This window comes from Sceloporus undulatus, chromosome 3 (genome assembly GCF_019175285.1).
Source record: "Sceloporus undulatus isolate JIND9_A2432 ecotype Alabama chromosome 3, SceUnd_v1.1, whole genome shotgun sequence".
NCBI classification, from domain to species: Eukaryota; Metazoa; Chordata; class Lepidosauria; order Squamata; family Phrynosomatidae; genus Sceloporus; species Sceloporus undulatus.
Window position 1 is genome coordinate 4,169,239 of NC_056524.1, and position 27,300 is coordinate 4,196,538.

At 42.8% G+C, this 27,300-nt stretch overlaps 1 protein-coding gene across 3 annotated transcripts in view; it reads left to right on the plus strand.

Moving 5' to 3' along the window:
- The window catches only part of C2CD3 (C2 domain containing 3 centriole elongation regulator), a 66,874-nt gene extending 40,596 nt beyond the window's left edge, over positions 1 to 26,278 (plus strand). For 2 of the 3 annotated variants that reach the window (XM_042456540.1, XM_042456538.1), the window contains exons 25-33: positions 489 to 627; positions 3,486 to 3,550; positions 7,835 to 8,040; positions 9,436 to 9,536; positions 10,248 to 10,412; positions 12,268 to 12,476; positions 14,825 to 15,764; positions 17,733 to 17,841; positions 25,018 to 26,278. In XM_042456540.1, the coding sequence (XP_042312474.1) occupies positions 489 to 627; positions 3,486 to 3,550; positions 7,835 to 8,040; positions 9,436 to 9,536; positions 10,248 to 10,412; positions 12,268 to 12,476; positions 14,825 to 15,764; positions 17,733 to 17,841; positions 25,018 to 25,176 (2,093 nt within the window). In that variant the 3' untranslated portion in view covers positions 25,177 to 26,278. The remainder of the gene's footprint in view (positions 1 to 488; positions 628 to 3,485; positions 3,551 to 7,834; positions 8,041 to 9,435; positions 9,537 to 10,247; positions 10,413 to 12,267; positions 12,477 to 14,824; positions 15,765 to 17,732; positions 17,842 to 25,017) is intronic. The other variant, XM_042456539.1, reaches the window with a different exon arrangement.
- Positions 26,279 to 27,300: the final 1,022 nt, after the last annotated feature.

The window sequence follows — 27,300 nt, forward strand, 5'->3', positions numbered from 1 at the left end:
TAGTTATTTTATATCTTGTAGCACCTTTCAGATTAACTGAGGGAAAGGAAGAAAGTGGTAGTGTATGTTTACATAGACTTAAAGTCTACTTAGATGTATGAGACTTAAGCTAATGCTATCAACTTCTTTCATTTAGTCTCAAAGGTGCTACAGCATCCCTTTGCTTCCTGATCCAGACTAACACAGCTATGTCTTTGAATTCTACCACCGTAGTTACTGGAGTTACTAGCCATTTGGGGATTTATTTATTTTTTGCATTGGAGTGGAGCCCTCCAAGGTCTCCTGGAGGAACTAATGTGCTCCCCAGCTTTCCACACTTGCCAACCCTTGTCATAGTACTGTATTGTTTTTCATTCTCTTCCCATGGGGCCTGCTCCCATAGTAGCTGCTTGACCTAAAAGGGCTTTCTGTTCCTTTGACTGTCTTACTGAGAAGTTACATGTGCTTCCAAACTGACTTCATTCCTCCTTGGCTGTTGTGTCTTTCAGGGAGCCCTCTCACCGAACGTGGAGTGACTACGCCTAGCAGCTATGTGTCATTTGTTGCTGCTGATGCCGATAACCCTATTACTACAGATATCATTGAAAATACAGAGTCCCCTGTTTGGGGATTCCAGCAGCAGACCAGGTATGCAACAGGGCCTCTTAATGGACAGAGCTCCAATAACTGCTACTTAAGCATGAGTGAAATTGGTTTCCTGTAATGGAACATTGATGGGGAGAGACGTAGTATTCCAGTCAGAGCAACTGGACCCACACCAAAGCTGGAACAACACCATCCCCTAAGTGTCCACACCCTGCCTGTCCCTGCTGCCAAATGGTACTAGGAGTTTGCAATAGAGAGGAAACTACCAAGAACAAGAGCATTTAACCTTTCTCTTTCTCATCTCACACACAGAGACACACATCACACCACTTTGCCCTACATCTGTCTCCTCCCTACTCCCTGTTCTGCAGCAAAAAACAACACATTTCTTTAAAAATTAAATCAAAGACATTGTATTTTATTGAAGCCACCTTGAGTCCCACCTTTGGGGGAAATGTGGGATATACATAAACTAGTATGTCACTAATACAACACAATATTTATTCATCGCCCCTCTGCCCAGCACCTCCCCTGAGGCAATACAGAACGGATGAAAACTCTTATTTAAAAATCAGATTTTAAGAGCGTGCCCATAATTTAAAAAGCCCTCCTTTTCTTCATCCAGACAACAAAAGGCTAACTCTAGTTACAGGGGCCCAGAACTGCTGCTGACTAGAAATGCTTGAGACAGGACTTTCTCAGTAACAGCACCTTGTTTGTGAAAATCTCCCCTAAGAGAAGTAAGGCTGGATCCACCCATACTCAGTATACCCTCAATGTGCCTTGGAAAGTGAGTTGTTGGACAAACATGGTGGACGTTTACTTTAAAAACAACATCCTACGATTTGTTAAGCATGGATTGGCAAGATATCCTTTGAGCCAGACAGGTGCAGTTCTGACCCACCTTCATTTTTATCCACACATGCCAAACACACTTGCTGAAGTTTCTTTGCTAGAAGTTATTTTGAGATCACTGGTGGGGTGAGTGGGGACCCAAAACCCCTCAATTTTCCCCCTGATGCTTGTGATTGTGAGCATCTACTATATCTACTTAGTAGATTGTTGAATATCTACTATAATAAACAATCTGTACTATGGATTTCAGCCCTTCTGTAAACTTCTGTGGCTCTTGTTGACAATGTGAGGGCATTTCCTCAAAGTAGAAATGAAGCATGAAAACAACCCTTAAATAGACATTAGTCGGTCTCTGTTATTGCTCCCCCTTAGAGGTCAAAAACAGTTTATCAAACCATAGCAATGGCTGTTTAGGCTGCTGGGCATCAGCTGTTTTCAGCACTGTGGAGAAAATTTTTAGTTGCATGGGTAGTTTTCAGATCAGCTTTTTCTGTTAGACACTGCAGAAATGTACAAACAACAACTGGTAGATAGTTCTAGGGACAAACTGTGGCTATTATATTGTTTCCTGCGTTGACACCACCCAGTGCCATCGTTGGAGGTCTTTAAGCAGAGGCTACATGGCCGTCTGCTGGGGATGCTTTGATTTAGATTTCCTGCATGGCAGGGGATTGGACTGGATGGCCTGTGCGGTCCCTTCCAACTCTATGATTCTATGATTCTAAGGTGACCGATACAGTCTCCACTTCTGAATATCCCCACCTTAATCTTTCAGAAGATGGTGAGAGTCCAGTCATGCGGTCATGAACATTGTCATTTAGAATAATGGGATAAAATGCACACTGTGCTCCATCATTGCCTAGAATAGAGGACTCATGTAGTGTGTATTCCAGAAGACACAGAACCCAGACTACCCACTGGGTAAACCGAGAGGAGAGGTGACAAACTCCCCAGGGTTTGTAGAAAAATAAAATATATTTGGGAGAGAGTATTAAGCTAATAGGATGCAAAAAAAATTAAGATGGAAAACAACTGGCCATTCTGGCTAAGGGATTCTCAGAGTTGGAGTCCAAAAAGGTTATATGTTTCATCACCACCACCAGGTTTGGTGGCAAAAGGAGGACACTGCCTCCTATAACAATTTTCCTCTCCCCATGAAAATTTTCTTCAGTCTGCAAATTTTTAGCATTGCAGAGAGTGAGAATTAGAAAACAATTCCCATCTTCTTATTTGCTGTGTTCTCCTTCACTTGGTTACTATGGCTAAATCTTTCCTTTGGGATGCCTAAACTCTGTTTGTAAATGCTCAGCTGATGTTACTGCAATTATAGAAATTGAGAACTAAAAGAACAATACATTTGCAGGGCTAGAATTCCTATGGGAGGGATGTCCTCATTTTGCCCCCACCCCCTCCCCATAACTATACCTTTGTGGCCTAAATACCTTAAAAGTCACCAGATCCCACCTGGTCTGGAAAGCTAATCAGGGTCAGCCCTGGTTAGTACTTGAATGGGAGACCATCAACAAATACCAGGTGCTGTAGCCTCTATTTCAGGGGAAGGAACTAGCAAAACCATCCCTGAGTACCTCTTTCCTAAGAAAACCCTATGGAATTCAGGGGGTTGCCACAAGCCAACAGGTGACTTGAGGGCACATACACACAGTTACACACTTATAACACAGTCCTTCTGTCTGATAGAGTTAACTGTAAAATGATGGGCCCCTGCTCCTAATAGCCCACAATAAAGCTTACCATAAAGCTAGATCCAATTAGAGACAATAGAAGAAAGGAAGGTGGGAGGGAGGGAGGGAAAAAGAGCTTGCCTTTGTGGGCTAAATTTCAGTCCAGTTTAGGACAAAGTAGTGTTAATTCATCCATACCGGATGAATGGAAATGTGTACAGCACTTGTCAAGGAAACATCCTGGTGTTTCCCATATCTCCGTACCCAAAAAAGGCCTACCATCTTCCCCTTTTGTCATACCATTGCAATTGCAATAAAGTTTTATCTTCCTCTTTTATGACTTCCTTCTTTTGCTCTTTACAGGCTCTCCAATGAGCTTCTTGTGGACCCACAGCAAACTCTTGTCTTTAAAGTCTGGCATAAAGCAGGTACTGTATTTTCTAATCATTGTGATCAAAAGGCCAACAGATTTTTTTTAAAAAAAACTCTTTAAAAACTTCCAAACTTTTGTGGGGAGGAAGAAGAATTAAGTCTCATAATACAAGTCATGACCAATGCAGCTTTTCATGTTATAGTGCCCAGTGCCCAATCCTTAAAGCTACAAATTAAAGAATTTGTATCCCTGCTTTAATGGGATTGAAAGACTCTTGAAGATTTCCAGGTTTGGCTGGTGAAGTAGAAAGTCTCCAGTTGAAATCTTCCATCTCCTTAGGAGGAGGAAGTCACCTTCCCTCAACCACATCTTCTGGCTGAAGATCTTTATATGCACCTAATGCATAAAGTTGTTGTAAAAGTGTAATGTGGCCTAAAAACATTCAGTGGCATTATGAGGGTTGGTGTCATTCAGTGCATTAAATCATGGTGTCTCACACTCACACCCCATTGATCTCCTCCTATATCACACCATACAGAATCCTTGGTAATGTGTTTTGTGTTAATGTTACTCATAAATCATTGTGGTGTAAACAACTAGTAAAATAAAATTATACTTCTAAAAAGAATTTTAAAAATTAGAAAAATTAAATTTAAACTTAATTTTTAAAAAAACAAACCTGAGGTCTCTCTCCTTCCACTGAGCCTCGCCCCACTCACCCCATCTCTTCCGCTGAGCTCCAGTGTTTTAAAAGGACCTAGGCCAGTGATGGTGAACCTTTTCAAGGCCAAGTGCCCAAACTGCAACCCAAAACCCACTTATTTATTGCAAAGTGCCATGTCCCTCTGGCTTTCTAGTAACAAACCCTGGCAAACTCTGTGCTGGGGCAATGGCACAAGTGCCCACAGAGAGGGCTCTGAGTGCCACCCCTGGCACACGTGCCAAAGGTTCGCCATCACTGACCTAGGCGAATGCCACAGCGTGTTTCAGCCGAGACACAGATGTTTGGGGAGCAGTGATGTCACCTCCTCCTTAGATTGTCACCTGGTGTGACTCTCATCTCCAGCATCCCCTTAGTGACATCCTTGAACAAACTGATGTACCAAATAAAATTTCAGTGTGAAGCTCATAGAAATCATTGCAAGAGCAAACCTGATTATTTGTTTGCAAGTTAATGCATAGAAGTATAGTGTCTAGATCAAGGGAAGCAATAGTGCCACTCTATTCTGTCTTGGTCAGACCTCACCTAGAATACTGTCTCCAGTTCTGGGCAACACAGTTAAAAAGGGATGTTGACAAATTGGAGCATGTCTCAAGGACGGCGACTAAAATGGTGAAGGGTCTGGAAATCATGCCCTATGAGGAACGACTTAGGGAGCTGGTGATGTTTAGCCCTCTTTAAATATTTGAAGGGTATCACATTGAGGATGGAGCAAGCTTGTTTTCTACTGCTCCAGAGAATAGAATATGGAACAATGGATGCAAGCTTCAGGAACAGAGATTCCAGCTCAACATTAGGAGGAACTTTCTGACAGTAAGAGCTGTTTGACAATGGAACACACTCCCTCAGAGCATGGTGGGGTCTTCTTCTCTTGAGGTCTTTAAGCAGAGGCTAGATGGCGCTTTGATTGTGAGTTCCTGCATGGCGAATGAGGTTCATTTAAATAGCATACCTCCAAAGAGACCCGAAGCAGCTTTATTTTGGCAGTCTGTAACAGGCCTGTGATTCTATGAATGCTGTACATCCTAGGATTTCTGAACCAATGCCAAGTGTACAGTTCTTGCTGTCTGGATTGGGGTGAGGAAGGGAGGGAGAATTACAGGCCCAAACTTTAAAGTGACTACCTGGCACACAGTATGTGTCCAGCATAATAAAGCCTGGCTGCAGACAGCAGGTAGTGTTAATGGCAAGAGCCCAGACTGCCAGAACATCAAAGTTTATTCTTGTCTTTCCTAAAATGGCCAAGTTCTTTCCATTTTAGTTTGTGTTTGGCTTTTTCTCCCCCTCTGCCACCAAAAAAATTAAAGCAGTCCTTAAAAGTTGGAATTTACATTCCCTCCCCACTTTTTGTTTATATCTTGTGTATTGCGATCTACAGGCTCCTTCCCTACATGAGATGCCATCCTTTTCCCATGGCCTCATGGATATACTTAGCAACCTCTTTCTCACAACTGCATTTTTTCCTGCCAAAACAATCCCTGCTCATTCTGCAGCAATTTCAGATTCTACTATACCTTGGATGTTGAACTCAGGCATTTTATCTGGTTAATGTATGATATCTGTTTACCTTGAGAAGAGAATTTGAATGTTCTGTTTGCCTCTCTACAAGAATGCAAAATTTAGCTTTCAGGAGATAATCCAAACAAAGATTACTTTTGTGTTTGCAAAAAAGAAAGGTCCATTTCTTGTTTGCACCAGCTTCCCAGGCAAGGGAGGATTGTTTCAAAGGGAAACAGCAGTCATTCTCCAGTCCTTTCGGTGCCCTTGAATTCTCTCTTACAATGAAACAGAGAAACAGGCAGGGATGGCAGTGGTACTGGACGGGATGTACAGCATGTGAGAAATCCGGATTGTGGGACCAAAGCTCAGAGTTTCTAAATCTGTTTATGGCAGTCTCCACATGAGGGCACTTATGTGAATGATATGAAAAGTTTTATCTGTGAATTTCAAACCGATAATGCTGCCAAAGAGAACAATGACAAACGTACCTGTGAAAGAGCCATGCAGAAGGTGGAGAGACGCACAGAAGTTATAGCAAGTGAATATTTTTTAAAAAGTGATGGTTAGAAATTGGACGTTTACAAACTGAATCAGAATCTTTTTATTGACATGTCTTATGTCAAGACACCCAATTCTACCTTGGGATTTGGAGGCAATTTTTCTTTCTTCCTCCGAAAAAACTTGGAATGTCCAATTTGACTACATCTCCCATCTGCTCCATCTGCCAGCACAACCAATGGGCAGCATAAAGTCCCATGGCATTTCCCTCTGGGATTGGGGACAGGTCATCTTCCACTTAGAAGGAATACCTGGAAGTATTTTAACTTTAGTCATTTTTTCATAAGGACATAGTAGATTGTATAGGCTGATTCTTTGGCCTATATAGTTTAGTCTGTGGGCAGAAAAATTACCATAGATTTGTTTATTTTTATATTATATATACTGATTTTCTGATGAACATTTCAGACTGATATACAAAGAATGTGAGTTAGTCATAGAATCGTAGAGTTGGAAGAGACCACAAGGGTCATCCAGTCCAACCCCCTGCCATGCAAGAAATCACAATCAAAGCATCCCAGACATATGGCCATCCAGTCTCTGTTTGAAGACCTCTAAGGAAGGAGAAGAGTGTGGCTTAGTGGTCTAAGCATTGGATTACAACTCAGAGACCGGGGTGAATCTCCACTCAGCTATGAAGACCTTGGGCAAGTCACACACTCTCAGCCTCTGAAACCCCCAGGATAGGTTGCCTTAGAGTTGCCATAAATTGGCGACAACTTGAAGGCACGCAAGAAAGCAAATACAAAGAATGAAATAAAATTATAACAGTTAAAACCAGGTAAAGTCAGACAACATTAAATAATAAAGCCTAAACTGATAGAGTCACACCAGGGATGGCCCTGCATCTTGCCCTGACCTTTGCATAAGATGGAGCCCGCAGCAAGTCCTCCTGATGATCATGTCCAAAGAAGGATCCACAAGAGGAAACATTCCCAGAGATAATTTGACTCCAATTAACAATTGTAGGTGAAACCAGGCCTGCCTAGAACTATGTAGAAATCCAAGCCATTGATGTCAATACTGGGATCGTATTTTATGCCCAAATCAATGTGTTCCTGGATTCCAGTACCAAAGGCCGTGACAGTGGGTAACTTCAGTTTCACAGAAATTCTAAGGAGCTTCATTCCAATGGGGATTAAAGCCAAAAGAGTGAGAGGAAGGTGGGGCAGGGGCTACACAGAATCTGAGAAATCACCATTTGTGGGAGATGTAGTCACACAGGAGGTCTCCAGGTTTGTGAAGTCTCTCTCAACGGAAGGAAGAAAAGTTAACAAATGGGTGAAAGTAGCATTACTGTCTAGGAAACTCTGGAAGGCCAGATTAGGCCCGCAAAAGAACTTGATTCTGCTTGAGGTTCTCCATCTCTGATTTAGGACTTTAAAAGTTAAAACTATCCTTTACTCCATTTCTGATCAAGCTGCCCTCTTTTGCCTTGGTCTGCACCATTCAGTCCTTAGGACTTAAGACATGTCCCTAGAGCCAAGGATTGCACTGGTTGTGAATTTCAATAAACATATCCTAATGGACTTGTGATTTTGTGCTCCGCTTTCCCTGCAGATGTTGAACGTGTGATAGGATTTGCTTCAGTGGATCTCTCCCCACTCCTCTCTGGCTTCCAGTTGGTCTGCGGGTGGTACAACATCACAGACTTCAGTGGGCAGTGCCAGGGGCAGATCAAAGTAGCTGTCTCTCCCCTTGAAAGTATAAGCCATCTCAAAAAAGAAAGACAGGAAAGAAGCCGGATAAAAACTTCAGGATCATCAGTATGTATATTTCACCTTTTTAAAGTTGTTTTTCTAGTTGCTTGCTTGACAAAATGACCGTTAAGTATTCCCCATTAGCTGCCTAGGGCTATAGACACCTGTCAAAAGCTGCAACTGGATTCTCACATTGGGTTGATTGCAAAGCTTTGAAAAATTACTTCTTTGGAATACAACTCTCCAAATCTGGCTAAGGGGTTACAGGAGTTACAGTTCCAAAAATAACTTTTCCCATCTCTGCTTGGCTGAACATACTCTGGGTGAACACTATGAATTTATGAAGCTTCCTTAGATGTAATTTGGATTGAGCCCAGCTATCTTGGATCCTCTGACAGGTATGCCATGTGCTGAACCTTGACCCATACACATACAGCTCATTCTTTTCTGTTCATCTGTGGCCCAGTCCTATGAACTCAAGCCTGAGGTGATCTTGTCGGAATGATTATGGTTTAATTTCAGAGACTACTTGTCAGTCTGAGGATATTTTAAAAGTTTTTAAATTTTTGTACCATGTAATTGTTTTAACTGCATTTTGTTCTAATCTTATACTGGAAGCCACCTTGGGTCCCATATTGGGAGAAAAGTGTGATATAATTTAAATATTCTTTTAAAAAATCCTCCCACTGTTTGGGGAAATCCCCACTGATATACAGGTAGTTGAAATAAAACTGGACCAGTTGGACCAGTTAAACTCCTCTTTTGAACCTCCCCCATTTAGACTTTGCCTATGCTACAGTGACTTTAGGCTAAATTTATGAGGAGAGTACATTCTCTTTCATAAAACCAAAAGGTCTGTCAGGAAATCTGGTCCCAATAAAATAAAGTGGCATAGTGCATAGGAATAAAATCTGAAAGCGCTGCCACAGAATTAAGGGGTTACATAGGATCATTGCTGACAAACCAGAAATAATATTACATCCCTTCTTGTTCCTCTTCAGGTCAATTTTCAGCTTTTTCACTCCAATGGTTTAAAGGGAGGAGAGACATATTACCTCATTTGTGGGCGTTTTAATAGATTTGTTCTTAATTTCAAGATTTGCCTAAAACTCAACCCACAGAAAAGGAATTAAAAATTGGAAGGGTCTCAAGAGGTTTTAGATTGTCTTTGGGAATTTTGGAGGCCATAAAAATGGGACACAGGCCCACATATGGCCCATAGGCCCCATTTTCTCCATCCCTCTTAAGATATTACAGAACTAGTGGTTCATAATCCCTTCCTTCTTGTAATTTTTTCCCATTCAGAAAGAAAACAAATGAAATAATTCATTGTTGCCAGATAGTTACGGAAGTTTCCAGAGCTGTCGTAACTCAGATTTTTTTTGTTCTGTTTCGTTTTTGCTTTGGGGGCTTCCTTCTTTATTGTAATTGTAGATTCCAACAAGAACTTTTGCCTTCCAGGTGAAGGATTTGTATGCTTCCTTTCCTGCCTTCTCTACCAGAGGTGCCACAGAGCTTTTCAACACCTCATTGAGAGGCCTTGATCCCACCAGTCATGAAGGGTAAGAAAAAGGAACAGAGTGGTGGAGACCTTCAAGTTCTCCAATTTGAAGAATTGGAGAACTCACAAAAGTAGCTTATGGCACAGTGCAGACCGCTTAAAAACAGCAGTCTGCTGGCACCTGTTTTTCCTCTGGAGTGAAGCCGCAGCCGCCAAACTGCATGGCTTTCCTCCAGCGGAAAAAGAACCCACGAAAAGCAGGTTCTTTTAAAGCCGCAGGGGCGGCGTAACAAGTGCAGCGCGGCAACATGCGGATGCCACGCAGTGCTTACGTAACAGTGGTGGTGTCCATGTATACAGGATGCCGCCATTATTATGCTGCCGCCATGTACTAGGGTTGTAAAGCGTGTGGTCATTCCGCCCCTGCGCAACCCTAGTATGTGGGCAGGCCAGCGCAAAGCACACTCCTTCTTTGGAGGTTTTTAAACAGAGGATGGATGGCCTTCTGTCAGGGATGCTTTGATTGAGAGCTCCTGCATGGCAGAAAGGGGTTGGACTGCATGGCCCTTGTGGTCTCTTCCAACTCTATGATTCTATGATTCTGTGTAGTTTGGTGTAGCACCAGAGCTCTCTGTCAGAGAGAGCTAAATACGTCCTAGAACTACAAATCCCATATTGCTGCATTAATTCTGTTGTGTGCTTGAATCTTCAAAGATGGGAAGAGCAATGTTAATGTTTCTTGTGCAAAAGTGAGGTGCCAGTCTGTCCTTAGCAGGACTGGATCCCCTGGGTCCTGGATGCCTCGCCATGAAGAACATGTGCAGAACATCCGCCGATTCCATGAGTCACTGCAGCAAGCAGAAGGGAACGTGCACCAAGCTGGAAGGCTGGATTCCCTGTCCCATTCCTCACGGTCTTCCCTCCTAAGAACTCTCAGGTAAAACCATGTTAGAGACTAGAAAGCAGAATGCAAGTGGAAATAGCAACTGAACAGTTAGAAGGCTCATTCGGTCATATTGCATTGGATTTGCTCTTTAGCAAGTTTTAATCTCTCGTTCCATAACCAAAGAGTGAGTTACTTGGCAGTGTCTAAAAGCAAACCAAACATCACAAGGTGGAGTGATATATATATCCTGTGCAAAAATATATGTAAGAATACTAGAGAATTTACTGTCAAGACTTTTGGAAAACATGCAGGAGTAGCTGTGTTGGCCACTTAGTAAATTCAAACAAAAATCCATCAAGCAGAGATACCTTTATTGGTTGGGTGGGGTTTTGTGGGGATTATTGTTTTTATTGTTGTATATCGTATTTTCTCTGTTGTTACCCGCCTCGATCCTCAATCGGAAGAGGCAGGATATAAATAAATATTTTATTATTATTTATTATTATTATTAGCTGAAATTGCCACATGGCCAGAGGAGGAGGGACCAGCCTGCCAAAGATACTCTCCCCATACCATCTTAACTAAATACAGAAACAAAATGCAGGCATCTTACCAACATCTCTAATTTTTCTCCTGTTTGGTATGTAACATCTTGCCTGATGAAGAAACCAGTGGAGCTTCAAAAGCTTGCAACAAGTAAATTGTATTTTTCAGTTGGCCAATAAAGTTATCCCTGCTTGGTGGATTTTTGTCAAGACTGCTCTTGACTTTGCCTTTATGTTAATAACGATTCTCCTCTTCACTTTATTCCTTCTGTTACCCTCATTCTGCTTCCTGTGCTGTTGGATTTCTCGTTTCCTCTTTTACTTGTATGGTTCACAGTACTATATATATATATGTGTGTGTGTGTGTGTGTGTGTGCTGTCATAAGTAAAATTTGGATTTAAAAGTAGTAGAGAAATGCTTCTTGAAAAGAACAGAGAACCTTATTTTAGCAGTTCTAGTGCTGCAGCCTTCCCCAATCCAGGCCCTTTAAATATGTTGAACTAACATTGTCCAGTGGTCAGTTCTTTGGGCTCTCTCAGAGTTGTCTGGAAACTGGATCCACAAACTTGGAGGCTATTTCTTCTGAATTCCTTATCATTTTGACTGATATGATGCAGTTTCATGGAAAATTTATTCTGCCCTGAAAACTTCTCTTTTAATTCATTACAGTTGGCAGGGCAGAAATGATGGAAAGGTTTAGGAATGGACAGGTAGCTGGTGCAAATGTTAAGAAGAAATAGTCAGGAGATTAGTGCAGGCGCAAGCAAGGTATATTTGATTATATTGGATGCGCGCACACACACACACATTATCCATGGTGTTTGCTCTGCAAAGGCCCTTCATGGCAGATAACAATTGAAGATTTTTTAAAAAAATTATTAAAAACTTCTGACTAATATTAAGATACACAAGTGCAGAAATAACTGTGTTGACCAAATTCCAAACTCGATCTTGTGGTGATACCTTTATTGGGTTTTCAGAACATTTTTTCCGAAGGAAAACTTGGAAGTGAATGAGAATGTATTATAAGCAGAGATGTGAAGAATATTTGCAATTTTCTCATCCCCAGCAAGAAAAGGTCAAAATGTCAGCCATTGCTAGACATACTGCATTTCAGGACTTTTGTGAAAGGTTTTAAAAAAAAACCCTTGTGAAATTTTCATGGAAAAGTCAAATAATGTGAATTGTACAAAAAATCCTTTTGAACTCTCACCCATCAGGAAGAGTAGTGTGAGAACAATCACATGCAAGAAGGAAATAAGGAGAGTTCCATCACTATGTATGAGGAATATTTACATCAGTTTATCCATTGCCCTACATGCTGATTGGAAATCTGCTTTGTGCTTGTTTTGTCCTTCAGAAAAAACCTGAGCGAACTGGATGAGATTCAGGGGTACTTCAGCCGAAAGCTAACCAGGCCCTTCCCTGACTTGGGTCTTCTGCATAGACCTGCAGATGATCTCAGCGGTAGTTGCAAAAACTCTGCCACCAGGGCAGCAGATCCAGAAGGATGCCAGCTGTTGGAGAAATCTAATCATCTGGTATCTCAAGTTAGCAGCCTGATTGTTGGTGAGTCATGAACTATATAGAGGAAAAGGTGGTGCATTCTGTCAGACATATTACTCTAGCATTCTTTAGTAAAGTTTTGGAGGATGAAAACAGATAACAGATTGGTAAGTAGAGAGAAGATGATTCCAGTCACCAGATGATGCAAAGGATCTCAGGTTCCACTATTAGCATCCCCTGGTATCTGCCCACCCAGCCTCTAGTAAACATGGAGGAGGCTTTTCCACACGATTCAAAAATACTGAGGGCTGGAAAGCTGTGCTGGGGCCCCCAGAGCACTGCATGCAATCCATGGGCTACACTTTGACTATGCTGATGTAAACCACAGTTCATGTCGTATGTCTCGAGCCCAGGCTATCTGACAGACTGGGGCTCCATCTGCAAGGCAGAAATAATCCAGTTTGACACCAGTTTAACTGCCAAAGCTCAATGCTATGGGGTTCTGAGAACTGTAGTTTGTTGTGGCACCAGAGCTCTGACAGAGAAGGCTAAATGTCTCACTGAAGTGCAGTTTCCAGAATTCCATAGCATAAGAGTGATCGCCATTAAACATTGAACTGCAGTGTCTAGCATTCCTCACCAGATGCATCCACACTGAGGAAATGGTCCAGTTTGAGACTGCTCAGTGCTGGAGAATCCTGGGAATTGTAGTCTATTGTGGCCTCAGAGACATCTCTGATAGAGAAGTCTCAATGTCTCCCAAATACTAGCATTCCCAGGATTCCCTAGCACTGAGTTAAAGCAGTCTCAAAGCGGGTTATTATTCCTGCAGTGTGTGAGAGAGATATAAAGTCTAGGGACTGGATTCATTCATTAACTCACAAAAGGAGGATATCTGTGTCCAAAACACACTGCTTTGACTGCCAGGGCTCAGTGCTATGGAATCCTGGGAACTCAGGTTTTTAAAAAGTGTTTTTATTAATTGTGGCGCCAGAGCTCTCTGACAGAGAAGGGCAAATGCCTCACAGACACCAGCGTTCCAGAGCATTGAGCCAGGGCAGTGAAAGGGGTCTCAAAGTGCAGTGTGTGAGAGAGAGAGAGAGAGAAAAGCAAGGGAGTGTGGATGAGTAGCTCACCTGGGCTGAGGCTGCTCTGGAAGTAGAAGTGGAGGAGGAGGAGGGAGGCAGCTGAGGGAAGTGGCCAGGACCATCCGGAGGAGCCTCCTCCTACCACATGCCCCAAAGGGCCAAACGGCCGCAAGAGGCTCTGCTGCTCCCAGGCAATGCCTCCTGGCCCCGAAGAGCCCCTTCTGCCTCCCTCTCAGCTCTGAGAGGCTTCTGGAGAGGCGGCTCTAGGCTCCCACACACACACACACTGCCTCCCTGCTGGTCCTACGCGACCCCTGGGAAAGGGTCTTGCGACCTCCAAAGGGGTCCCAACCCACAGGTTGGGAACCACTGCTCTAGGCATTTTAAGGTCCTGCATTTGGTGGAGGTTGACCATAGAGTTGTGTGGAGGACCTAAAGATTCCTGGAGAGAGATTCACTCAGGTTTTTAAAAAGTGTTTTTATTTGCAGTTTTTCCACCTTCATGCAGGGCCCTGTGCCTCTAACCCCAACAAATGTTAATACAGTGGTATTACTGATCTAGCATGCTAAAATTTTGTCTTCTTCATATATCTATTTTCACATTTTGGATAACACATCACAACTATTTTCTTTATCTTTTTTATTAAAACAACCACAACCATACAGACAAATATACACTCATCTTTTATATCTAAAAAATGTACAGGGAACAACATACCTAACTAACAAAAAATCTAAAACTAAAAAACACAAAAACAGAGAAATATAGCTTCCAGCATACCTGACCACGATTCTTTCACATTACCTATCTAACTCCCTTTAGTTTATTCAGAAGTCAATATAGGGGTCATGCAGACCAGCAGCTTGGAGTAGCCATGGCCACTCCAGCACTAGTCGACCCCTGATAAGTGCGGGACCACAGTAACCAGATGCTGCTGTCGTAAAGCTGGCAACTACCGCAGCCCTGAACAGGCCACAGCAAGGAGTGGCTTTTTGCCGCTCCTTTTGTGACCAGCTCTTCCAGGCCAGACGTGCTTTGCATGCAGCTTCCGGCCAGTCTGTGGGCATTCATCATCTGCACACTCTGCCTCCAAAGTGGCCAGAAGGCACTCTTTTCTGCCCAATTGTTTCAGGCCAATGTTATTAAAATAGTCTTAAAGGCACATTATCTTACTACAAATAAAAGTCCTTACTAAGGAAACAAAAATATAAAATATTTTTAACAAATCCTCTACCTATACACCTTCTAAAAACCTAAAGCCATAACATGCCTCCCTTATTTTTCATATATTCAATCAAACCAAAACTATTTTTCTTCAACAGATTTGCAGAACAATGTGCTGAAAAATGCCAGAGATTCTTCAGGTGCTCATGAAGATGGAAGTAGTTTTTTGCCTGCTCATCAGCCACTTTCTGGTGTTCTGGACCAGAGAGAGGAAACTATCAGGAACAAAGTGCTGAAAGATCCCTCAGGAAACAAACCCTTGAGCACCTTTGTAGACAAAGAGCCTTTGTTCCCTACTGGAAAATCCCCTGGTGAAAGAGACATGCTTTATGAATTCCTTGGTCAAGCCAGCTCCCAGAGTGACCTTCCGTTACTTAAACATCAGAGAGAGGAAGATGCCACTCAGTCCCACAGTGAGGGGGAGTATGAAGAGGACATCATAGAACCAAGGATGCTGAATGAAGTCACCACTGTGACAGACAAAACCAGCCCCTGGTCTAGCCTTATCTCCGAACCAGAACAGGAGCCTGGACAAGAAGCAATCACTGTTGGGGTCACTGAGCATTTACTTACAGAAGATAGTATTAGAAGCAGTTCCATGTCCAACGTAACCCAAAATGAGCCCCAGAGCATGCCCAGCACGGCAAGATCCAGTAGCAGCTCCTTTAGAGAAGATGGCGGTGATGAATATGTGGAAGGACAAGACCTTGAACATGGTACAGAAGAGCTTTTCCAACCTGCAGCCCTCTCACCTGTACACCAGACTGAGGATGAGTCTGCAGAAAACCAAAGGACAGATCAGGAAGAAGCACAGGATATCCCTGGAAAGGATGGAAGATCATGCATTTCATGTCATGAGGGTGAAAATTCTTCAACAGTTGCTGAGAAGGGAAGTGAGTGTTTAAATGGTAATTCCCAAGATGAAGAAGTAGTTGATTCCAGTGAGGAGGTGCACCAGCGTTCTGAAAGCTGTTGTGATAAAAATAATGAAGACCCGACTGGAGAGTCGGATAAGGCTCCCAAATCCAGCGTAGTATTGTATCCTTTTTTAGTCTAATCAGCTGAACATCAGCTCTCGTCTTTGAACAAATAAGGAGACATTTCTATGAGGACTCTGCTTTTTCACTTGACCCCATCTTGCTGTGACCAGGAAAGCAGATAGATCCTCACGCGGTATGATGTGATAGCCACTAGCAAAATTAGATTTAAAGGAGGACAGGTGTTTAACCATAGTAACCTTCATTCAGGCTCAGTACAGTTGTCCCTCCGTTTTTGCAGGAGATCCGTTCCAGACCACAGACCCTTGCAAAATCGGAGGCTTGCACTTATTCAAGCCTTATAGGCTTGAATGGGGTGCGCCACAGTGCATGCACTCCTGTGCGCACAGCCCAGGTGCCCGTGCCATTGTAAATAGCAGAGGTCGCCCCTCCGTGCATATTCAAGGACATGGATCACAGATCCACGAGTTAGGAGGGTGACTGTATAAAAATAATTGAGAACAAACATAATGTAGTTATTTATGCAGTATCAGTAAGATATAGGCAAAGCTTGAAAATGTTAGTTTATTGGATTACAACTCCCAGGAACAAGCAGTGCTAGCTGAGGATTCTGGAAGTTCTGGTCAAATAAAGTAACATTCCCAGCCTCTGAAAAGCTGATAAGTTTAGAGACTGTGACAGCCACAACACCTATTCAGGAAAGATAACATGGAAAAACATAACTCAAGATGTGGATGGTTCCGGTTTAAGTCCCATGTTAGAAGGGCACTCCACAGAGCTGAGCAGTATTGCTGTTCTAAACTCATGGTTAAGCTTGTGTTTTTATGCCTCTGGCTAACCTTGGTGTGCTTGATCAGATAGGCTATCTATGCAATCATTCGAAAACATATTTTCAGTACTTATTTGTTGTAGGTGGCAACACCTGCTCATCCAATTACCATTTTTTATGAAATACTGCCTTTGTGTTTTTTGGGAGGAGGCATTACTTAACATAAGCTGATGTTCACGTTATGCAAGTTGCATTTTAATGCTTTGTTGAAACAGAGTTGTGTGTCCTCAGTTGCAGGTACTGTACTTGCAGATCATAAAACTTCCACGTAGCCAAATGGTAGAGATTATAACTGGATCAAGACAGTTGAATCCCTAGTGAGTCTTTTCACAGTTTAAGCACTAAAGATTCCATAAGGTCATTGTTACAGTAAACTAGCATCAATGTCTGGATCTTTGCTGCCCCACTAATTCCTCCTCTCCCTATGGACTGGTTAGCAGCCATAGGTTAAAGTTGGCACATAACAGCAAGATAACAACAATGGAGAAGGAGCCACATTGTTAGAAACTCCATAGCAGTTTGAGACATGTTTGGCCAACATTCAGAGTGCCTTGAAGAATGCCAGCCTTAATGGAGTTGATCCCCTTTCTGGAAAAGTCCTATTCCGGGCTTCAGACTCTCTACACAGGAAGGATTGTGTATGGAGACAACAAACATTCTTCTCTTGACAGTTGACAGTTCTGCTGCCTCTCTGTTCTGCCTCAGGAGTAACTGAATTCACATCCAATTTTTTCAGAAGAGACCAAAACAACAAAGCAAGGCCAGGACAGTGCCTCATGCAAAGTCTTAGCCAGCAACCTCTTCTTTGGGCTGTAGATTAACAGACGCTTAATTCATTTGCTCTTGGAATTAGCATTGTGTAGTCTTGTCCCATAGAACATCCTTTGGTCTGCCTCAGAATAGATTGGACCCTTATTACAGAGTGGTAAAATAGCTATGCTCCACTCCAGAAAGGATAAAAGGGTTGGTTTGCTTGAGGGTTCAGGTAGGTAGTGGACTTTTTGTAACCACAGGCCCAGTATAGCAACCCCACTCACTATCCTTTTCTAGTTAAACTTGCACAAAATAATGGTTCAGCATGACTGGCATACATATTAAATAATATCACAGTACTGTACTTTAACTAGCAAGGATAGTAACCTGCCTTGTTGGAGTCTCTTCCTTAAGTCTGTCCTGCAGATCAGACCCTGTTGTCATCCCCAACTTCTTCCTCCCACCTCAACATTTGGAAGCTTCCATGAGACTACTCAGTGTTTCTTCTCCTCCTCCACTGGCTGCTTCTGGTAAAGTAAGTATAGCAGTGTCTTGTGCTTTCTTCTCAGCCTTCATGAGCAAAGATGGAAGACCACCTCTCCCCTCCCAAAGTAAAAATAGATAGACTTAGTGTGCCAAGAAGGATGTCCAAAGCCTGTGAGCCAAACAGGCTTTACCAGCAAAGTTGTGTGCATTCAGCAGTTCCACCATCATACCCCAGATAAGCCTGCAATTTAACATCAGGCACAAGACTCAGTATTCCCTGAGATTGTTTTTTATGTGGGCTCAAATATTTGGGATTTGTGGATGGCATGTAGAGAGGAGGTCTGTTGTTTGTTGTTCCCAAAGATGTCACAAATAGCTATTTACTCTTTCTTAGAAGCGGAGAGCCACCGTGGTATAATGGTTTCAGGACGGTGGGGGAGCAGGTTTGAAATCCCTGCTCAGCCATAGAAACCCACTGGTGAACAGCCTCAGAGGAAGGCAAAGGCAAACCTCCTTTCAATAAATCCTGCCATGAAAACCCTTGGAGAAGTCACCCTAAGTCTGGGTCTGCTTAAAAGCACATAGGAAAAAAATAACAGAAATGAGAAGTCTCATACAAGATAAACAGGCCTGTGCAAATAGGACTGTGTCTTTTGGCTGTTGTAACTTTACACAATGACAGTAGATGTCTGGACTGCCATCTTACTGCCTTGGTTTCTGGGGAATGAAGGACTGTAGAGTGCTGCTGCCATCTTGCCTGGCTTTTGTGGGATTCCTTTAGGCATTTGGCTTCCTAGTGTGGGAAAATAAGAAAATGGGCTAAATAGTCTAGAGGGTTCTTCACCTAACTTCCATGGATGGGCTTCCAGAAAGCCATAAATCAGGCACAAAAATTATTTTTTTAAATTCTGTTTCCTTCATCTTACTTTTAAATACATTTTTGGAGAACAGGCATCACAATTTTCATTATATTTGCAAAGGAGTCTATAATTCCCCCTCCCCCCCCCAAAAAAAAAGATGAAAGATCACTCATATCCAGCAGGGAACTTGCTGTTTTCAATTGGGTTGACATGCATCATCGTTCACATTGGTATCTTGGTTCAGAGTTGGGGAGGGAGGAATAACCGGATTGATGAATCCACATAGTCTTGGCTTGTTTATGGGGTCTGAATCAACCCTGAGGCTAGGAACAGAGCACAGCTATAAACAGATTTCAGTCAACTTGCTCATTTGCATCATGGCAGGTTTGAGACAACCATCATCCCAGCCATCTTGCTTTTTGCATATTCATGAAGGCAAGAATGTCCTTGCAAGTTGATTCTAGAGGTGAGCATCTTTTGGGTAAAAGAGTGATGGTGAGGGTATTGGGGACAGAGACTAGAAGTTTGTATGTTGCTTTTCCGTTTAAGTGGATGTGAGGGCGATCTGGCTGCGATATCTGTCACCCCATTGATCGCCAGGGTTTTCCGTTTAAGTAATTGGCAGGTTATATGGGGCTAAGAAATGAGCATACAGGAGAAAATTGGGACGAAACCTCAGACTGTTAAAGTGGAGGGAGCATTAAAATCTTGGAAGGGACCAATGTTGCTAAATAATACAGCAGAAGACATTTAGGTGTTAATTTCTATGTGTGTGTAGGAATTTCTTTTTGACTGGTTTCTTTGAAAGGGAATGCTGATTTCTTGAGGAGAGCTTTCCTTGGAGCACCAAGTGTTTTCTACTCAGTGTTTTTTATAGTTGGTCTCAGAATGTTGTTTATGTCAGCCCCAGAAATCCAGGACCCTGGTGTAGGTTTCACTGGGCAAATGACTTATTGGCTGCTACTCCTGATAAAAACAAGACTAGTGGGTTCATATCCCTACCCTTTTGCCTGTGTGAGGAAGAAATCTATAAAGAACATTTGCAAAAGAAGGAACGTTTTGCAAAGACAGAACTTGATGACCCTGACATAATGAGCAAGATCAGATAGTAAATGAGGTGGGATTTTCCATACAAACATTTCTTGATTTTGTAGTGACAGGAACGATCCCAGAGACATAGACAAGACTTGGAAAGGAAGGGGCAAAAAAGACAGCTCCTTTGGAGCAGCATCCCACTGCCCCTTTCCTTGCCAGATGGGGCCCTGACAACCACACACTGCAGCCCTGATCCGGCGCTTTGCCAGCTCTAAAAAGAACAGCAAAATGCTGCTCCTTTTAGCACTGGCAAAAAGGCTTTTCAGTGCTCCTTTGGCACAGCATGTCTAAACACTGCACCAATGAAGCACCATAACGCCCCCGCTATGCAGTTGGGCATGCGGTGTGATGCCGGCATCAGGGCATGCAGCTCTATGAATAAAATGAACTGAAAACTGAAGAGAGCATGTGACTTGTCCAAGGTCATCCAGTGGGTTTCATGGCTGAGCTATGCTATGCTGGCTCTCAGGAATGTCACATAGCTCCTTTATATTACCTTTGGGAAGATTGCTGGGTTAAGATTAATCACTTTTCTACTCTTTGCCTGTCTCACTTAATCTTCTTAGAAACCCGAGTCTTCAGGAGTTACTGTGTCAGACTCATAAGCAATGTTGTTTTCTATTTCTGGTGTACACTACCCAGAAAATTCTTAGTGTACCTCCCTGCAAATAGGACCCATGACCCCAGACAGTTTGGAAGCCAGCCATCTAAATCTCTGTATCCTGTAGCGTTGCATTTGGCTGAAACCCCTTTGAATGGATGAGCAAGGCATGGCAGGTGTTAAACTGGTGTTTGCCCTCATGTCCTAAGCTGAACCTGGCCAAGTCCTTTCCCTGGTGAGGAGTGGAAAGAGGCATGGCATGACTCTAAGTGGTGCCCTGGAAACTATGCAAGGGAAACAAGCAAGAAATTTGCAGATTTTAAACAGGGCAGATGTAAGCTGAAGAGGCTTGAAGAGTCCACCACCGGGTACTGGGATTTTTTTCTGGACTTGGACAGCCTAGATTTTCTTTGCACACACACATAATACCGCCATATTTCAGATCTGAACGTAACTGAAACCATTCTCAATTGAAACGAGTGGAGCATTTGAAGCAGCAGCTCCATATTTGCTGGAATTAGGGGCACAGGACCCCCATGAAAGTGAAAATACTCAAAATTAAAAAACCCTCTCTTTTTTTATCTGAAAGAATACCTCTCTAGGAATCTTGGTCCACCAGCTCAACTCTATGGCCAACATAGAAGTTGACCACAGAATTGCACTGGAAGACTATAACTGCCTAGATAATCGTTTTCTCTAGGAATCTCTAGGTCTGCCAGTATGATTCTGTGGTCAGTGTCTGGCAGAGTTGTGCTTGAGGACCTAGAGATTCCTAGAGAGAATATATTAATCAAATTGTGAATAATCAGATCCACAAAAGTCAAAGCCGCAAATGAGGAGGGCCAACTGTAAAGCTTTCCTCTACAGAATAAGGTGGGCATTCTGCATAATTCTTGTCTTTTGAGAAAGACAAGAGGCAAAGCATAGAGATCAGGGCAGTCAACTTCATGAGGAGAAGGGGTCATCTCTCTCCCATAGGCAGCAGTGTATTCCTGGTGCGACCAAAAGAGATGCAATGCCACTTCTTTTGTTGGTTTTTGGGACAGGGATAGTGGGAGGGTCAAAGTGACTCAGTCTACCATTTTTGGTGATTATTTAATGGTGGGGGCATATTTTGGTTGCAAAGAATTAGACACCATTAGGAGTGAGAATGGAAAACCACTATAAGGCACCAGTATGGAAATAGCAAGATCTCCTGGAGGCCTTTTGGGAGATGCAAAGCAGGGTCTGCCCCACAGGCTGCCCTTTCCCCAACCTGGTACAGAACTTGCTCATCCACTTGCCTCATTTTTCCCTAAGAGATTTGATCCCAACTAGATGAATATACATATGGGATAGATCTCTGCTTTCAAGGTGTCTGTTCTTCTCTAGACTCCTTGAAGCTGCCTTTCCCCAGCTGGTAGGTCATTCTGCTCCACAAAATGTAGAAGTCCAAGGTGCCTTGGGGTGGTTTGTTTCCACTGCAACACCGTTGCCCTTTTCATATTTTTTCACAATCAAGACATCTGTGCAGTGAAGTGGCAACTCTTCTCAAGTCCACAGAACTGCTTCAAACTGCAGCTTCCAAGTAAGAGGCAGCTGCCCAAGCGGGCATCCAGCCAGGCAACATGTCTTCAAATGACCCAGAAAGAGGAGGCATCGCACTTGAATAACAAGCTAGATCCTGTCCACCCCACTTAAGCTTATTGTGTTGAAAGAAGACACACACGGAACAGTTCTCAGGCATGTCGAGAGGTGGGAAGGTGGGAGGTTTTAGGGAAACCCTGTGCTTGTGGTCTCAGAGAGTGCATCCTGCATTCCTTGCCGACTAAAGCTGTACAGAGGTCAACAACATGAGGACCGAGCCAGCTTTAGCTGGTTGGGCTATCCATCCCTTGAATGTTTTCAGCTGTTCCTACAACTCCAGAATGACGGCATGGAAAAAGAACATGCTGCCTCTTTACCTGTCCCTTAGAAAACCTAATTGCAGGGTCAGCACCAAAGAGCCTCTAAGTTCACTCTGCATCAACTGAAGGCTTATAGGAACTATACAGCTATCATTTGGAATTTGCAAGCCATTCTTTTCAGCTTAGGACAGGTTGCAGTGTCTGGAACCAACTACTATGTCCACTAATTGTGGCCACCAAAAAAGAAGCTGCTTGCACTACTCTGACCACAGAATGCTTGCCTGGATAACTAAGGGGGAAAGTTAGTAAAGAGCTCCTCACAGTATCTGTAAAGACTCACAAGCAAAGGTCCATGGAACATTGTGAGGGTGAAAGGGTGGCATCATTATCGTCGTCGTCGTCATCATTTATTTATTTATAGTGCTGAGATGTATCTGTAAATCTTTTAACATAAGCAAACCTTTTAAGATGGGACAGTGTGGTTAGGGGTTACACAGAGGTGCTTGCCTCACAATGCTTTACAAGTTCATGGGTAGCAAGATTTGAATTAAGGACTCCCCAGTTCACATCTTACTCTTGGCCATTGTGCTGTATTGACATCAATGCATGCTTGCAATTTTTCCTACCACAATGCTGTTTCTGTAATCCTTTGCAAAAAGTAGTGAGGCACTGCCCCCATGGCCATTTCCATCTATCTATTTTAAACCTTCTGTGACAAAAATTAGCAGCCAAAAGAAGCCATTCCTGCTGTCTTTCTTCCCTGTTGGCAAACAGTGCTTTAGAGACAATGCAGCTCTCCTTGGGAATTGTGTGTGGCCATGCCATTTTCACTTCTTCTGTGAAATAGTCTTATTAATATGTGTTCCTCTACCCACACAACTCCATTTTTTTAAAAGGAGAGGGTAGACACAGAGAAGCAGGGCTCTGCCTTCCTCACAAATTCTGTTTCCAAGGGGATGAGATGTGGCATTATCATGAAAGGTGAGCCAGGCAAAAGAGGTAATCCTTTAGGGAACAAAATGCAGCCCAAGCCTCCTTTGCAGAGTGGTGTGGAGATCAGTCTGGATTCCCTTACTGTCTTTGGAGTCTTTATTGAAGCAGCAGCTTGAAAATACAGCTCATTGAAGCAGAAGGACATTATTTTCCTCGAGACGCCCTTAAAGAGATTTCCAAAAAGGACAACTGTACGGTTGCACAGTGCTGATCTTTGGGTCCTGAAAAGCAATTTCATTGTTCATTACCTTCAAGTTGACTTTGAGTAATGGTGACCATGAATGAGAGACCTCCAATTTAATCTAACATCATTGCCCTGCTCAAGTGCTTTTCTTAATTGAATCCATCCATTTGGAATGGGGTCTTCCTCTTTTCCTGCTGCCTTCTATCTTCCCAAGCATTATTGCCTTTTCTAGAGGCATGTCTGCTCATGATGTGGCCAAAGTATGCCAGCCTCTGTTCGATCATCTTGGCAGAGTTCAAGCCTGATTTGCTCTAGGACCCATTTATTTGTCTTTCTAGCAGTTCCTGGTAGCCATAGAACTCTTCTCTAGCATCACGTTTCAAATGAGTTGTTTTTCTTTCTATCAGCTTTCTTCACTGTTCAGCTTTCCCACCCATATATAGTAATGGGAAATACAGCTGCATGGATCACTACAATCTTAATATTCAGTGATATAGCTTCACACTTCAGGATTTTATCTAATTCCTTCATAGCTGCCCTTTCCAAGTTCTAGTCTTCTCCTGATTTCTTGACTGCAATCTCTACTCTGATTGACAACTGAGCCAAGATGTGGAAAATCTTCAACTATTTCAACATCGTCATCATCATCATCATCATCATCTACTTTAATATTATATAAGTTCAATAAAGTTATTGAACATGAGTCAACAGTGTGATGCTGCAGCTTAAAAAGCCAATGTGATTCTAGGCTGCATCAATAGAAGCATATTGTTTAAATCAAGGGAAGTAATAGTACCATTATATTCTGCTTTGGTCAAGCCTCACCTGGAATATTGTTTCCAGTTCTAAGCGCCAGAATTCAAAAAAGATGTTAATAAACTGAAGTGTGTCTAGATGAGGATGATCAAAGTGCTGAAAGGTCTGGAAATTATAAAGCCGTATAAAGAGAGACTTGGGGAGCTAGGTATGTTTAACCTGGAGAAGAGATGGTTAAGAGGTGATACGATGGCCCTGTTTAAGTATTTGAAGGGGTGTCATATTGAGGATGGAGGAAGCTTGTTTTCTGCTGCTCCACAGAATACAATCCAAAGCAATGGATGCAAGCTACAGGAAAAGAGATTCCAGCTCAACATTAGGAGGACCTTATTTATGGCAAGTAAGAGCTGTTTGACAGTGGAATAATACACTCCTTCGGACGATGGTGGAGTCTTCTTCTTTGGAGGTTTTTAAACAAAGGTTGGCTGGCCATCTGTTGAGGGTACTTTGACTGTGTCTTCCTGCATGGCAAAATGGGGTTGGACTCGATGGCCCTTAACTCTGTGATTCCGTGTCATCTATGGTCATTATTTTTGCTTTCTTCATTTTCAGCTGTAAACCTGCTTTTGCACTTTCTTCAATAACAGTGCCAATAGTCTGCTATTTCTTGTTAGTAGTATGGTAAGCTTGAGGGCATGGAACCATCTAATTAAAAATAATAATTGTAAGCCACTCTGATAGCCTTTAGGGCTGAAGGGCGGAGTATAAGTACTCTAATAAATAAATAAATAAACAAACAAACAAGCATATCTTAAATTGTTGATATTAGTGCAATGTTATTCTCTTTCAGTCTGGAAGCGGCAGTTATGGAGGCGGGGATGCTGCTGTGGAAATCCCTTTCCGAAGGCAAAACCGTCAGAAGCTGAAGTTGATGCCAGCTGAGCTGCCGGAAGAGGAAACGAAAAGGATAGCGAGAATATTTTCTGCACAGTTCTCCAAAAAAACATAGCAGTGGCGAGAGACCCAGCAGCGTTGCTCAGGCTCTGAAACTTCCAGCAATGTCAGCAGCTGGGACTTGCTACAAAGACTGACTGATGTGAGCTGTGGTCAGGTGCCCAGCGCCTGCAGCCCAAAACCAGAAGTGATGCTCGCATCCACATAAGCCCTCTTTCATTTGGAAGGGAGTTCCTGTCCTGGTGTAAGAGAGAGAGATGTGCCATTTGCTGAAAAGATGCAACAGGGCTTCTTTTCCTGAGGCACAGGCAAGGTCTGACCATCTCTCTCTTAGATGGCAATTCAGATATAAGCTAGATAATTTGGTTAGAGGGGTATCAGCAAAAATACACAGGTACCTGTCTTGAGTTTAGTTCTGGACTTAGCATTCTTTCTTCCAGTCCTCTTTTACCTCCATTACAACAATTATCTGCTCTTCATAGACTGACTTTTTGCATTACTCTGTCAGCGTGGGAGCTGACCCCATGCCATGCTTTCCCACATTTCCAAGTACAGTATCATTAAAAGTCTTGGTCCTCTCAGGAGGAGTCTTCCAGGTGACCCAGTTTTCCAGTGTGGAAAGGAGCAGTTTGTTACAGCAACTTAACCCTGCCATCATTGCAACTTGAGCACCAGCACAACTGTAGAACCATCTTTTCCAAACACCCATCTCCTCTCTTCTTACTTCAGAGCACTGGACAATAAAAATTCTCCAGAATTTTCCTACAAAGGAAGAGAGGAGGTGGATGTTTGGAAAAGGTGATACTACAGCTGTCTGGTGCTCATGTTGCAATGATGGGATGGTACGTTGATGTAATAACGGCTCCTTTCCACAATGAAAATCTCCCCACTATCCTCTGCCCCCATTTCTAACCTGGGGCACCCATGGCCCTCCAGATTCCCCCCCCCCAGCTCCCATAATCCCTCACCTTTGTTGTCTGAGACTGTTGGGACCCATAGGCCAAAAAATATCTGGAGGGCCATAGTTGCATCCCCCCCCAAGACATCAAGTGTGGGAACTGTGTGGCCTTCCAAATGTTGGATGCAAGTCCCAGCATTCCTCACCATTGGCTGTGCTGGTAAAGGGTGCTGGGAGTTGCAGTTCAACAGCCTCTGGAGGGCCAGTTTGGCTTGCTTCTTTTTTCCTCTCTTTTAAAATAAATCATTTGTGGTAGGCCTTCAATATTGGTAGGCTTCCCATCCATGAATTTGAGCATCCATGGATCACCACATCCCACATTATCCAATGGTGATATGGGTTGGGTAATATGGAACTTGAGCTTCCACATTTTTCCCATCTATAGGAGAGCCCTGTAACCAAACTTCCACTAATGGGAAGACCCATTATTTTAACCATATAGAAACACTTTTAGGCTTTTATTTTCTTTGCACAGGGACCTGGGAGAAGAGCATTGTTCTTCTTTCTTTTCTTATGTTTGCAGTCCTTTGTAACACAACCCAGGGTTTCGACCCTGATGGCTGAGGGTGGGGTGTGGGAATAGGTTTTGCATTTCTAATTTTCTCAAAATAACCATCTTGGCCCTGATGTTAGATACCTTGACAACCTGGGAAGTGACAATTTGAAGAGACTGGATTGTGCAGTGACACAAATGAAGATGCTCTATTTTATATGAACAAAATAGCTCCATTCTGTCCTGCACAATTTTCATCTGGACTTCACAGTGACTTACATGCAATGCACTGTTGGATGGAAACTGAATATCTTGATAAAAATGTTTGCGCTTTGTAAGATTTTGTGCATATAAATTATTCTGTTTTATGCCACTTTTAAAAAGCACATCAAGCCTTGAAAAGCTGTGGCCGCCAGTAAAACCGTATTGATTTATTTATTTACGTTTCCCCTTTTTTACTTTTGTGATTTTCTCTTTTTTACAATAAAATAACATTTATATTTTTGTGAACTCAAGTGCATTTCTCATGATATCTCATGCAGTGGTCACTTATATAATGCTGAAGGTTCTAGTAGGCACAAGAAATGGCCCCGGAGTTGGCTGGCGAACCCCAAAAAGGTCTCAGCAATGGCTCCTCTTTATCCTGGAAAAAAGGTTCTAGGCACCACAATACAAAAAGGATGTTGACATGTTGGAGCGTGTCCAGAGGAAGGTGACCAAAATGGTGG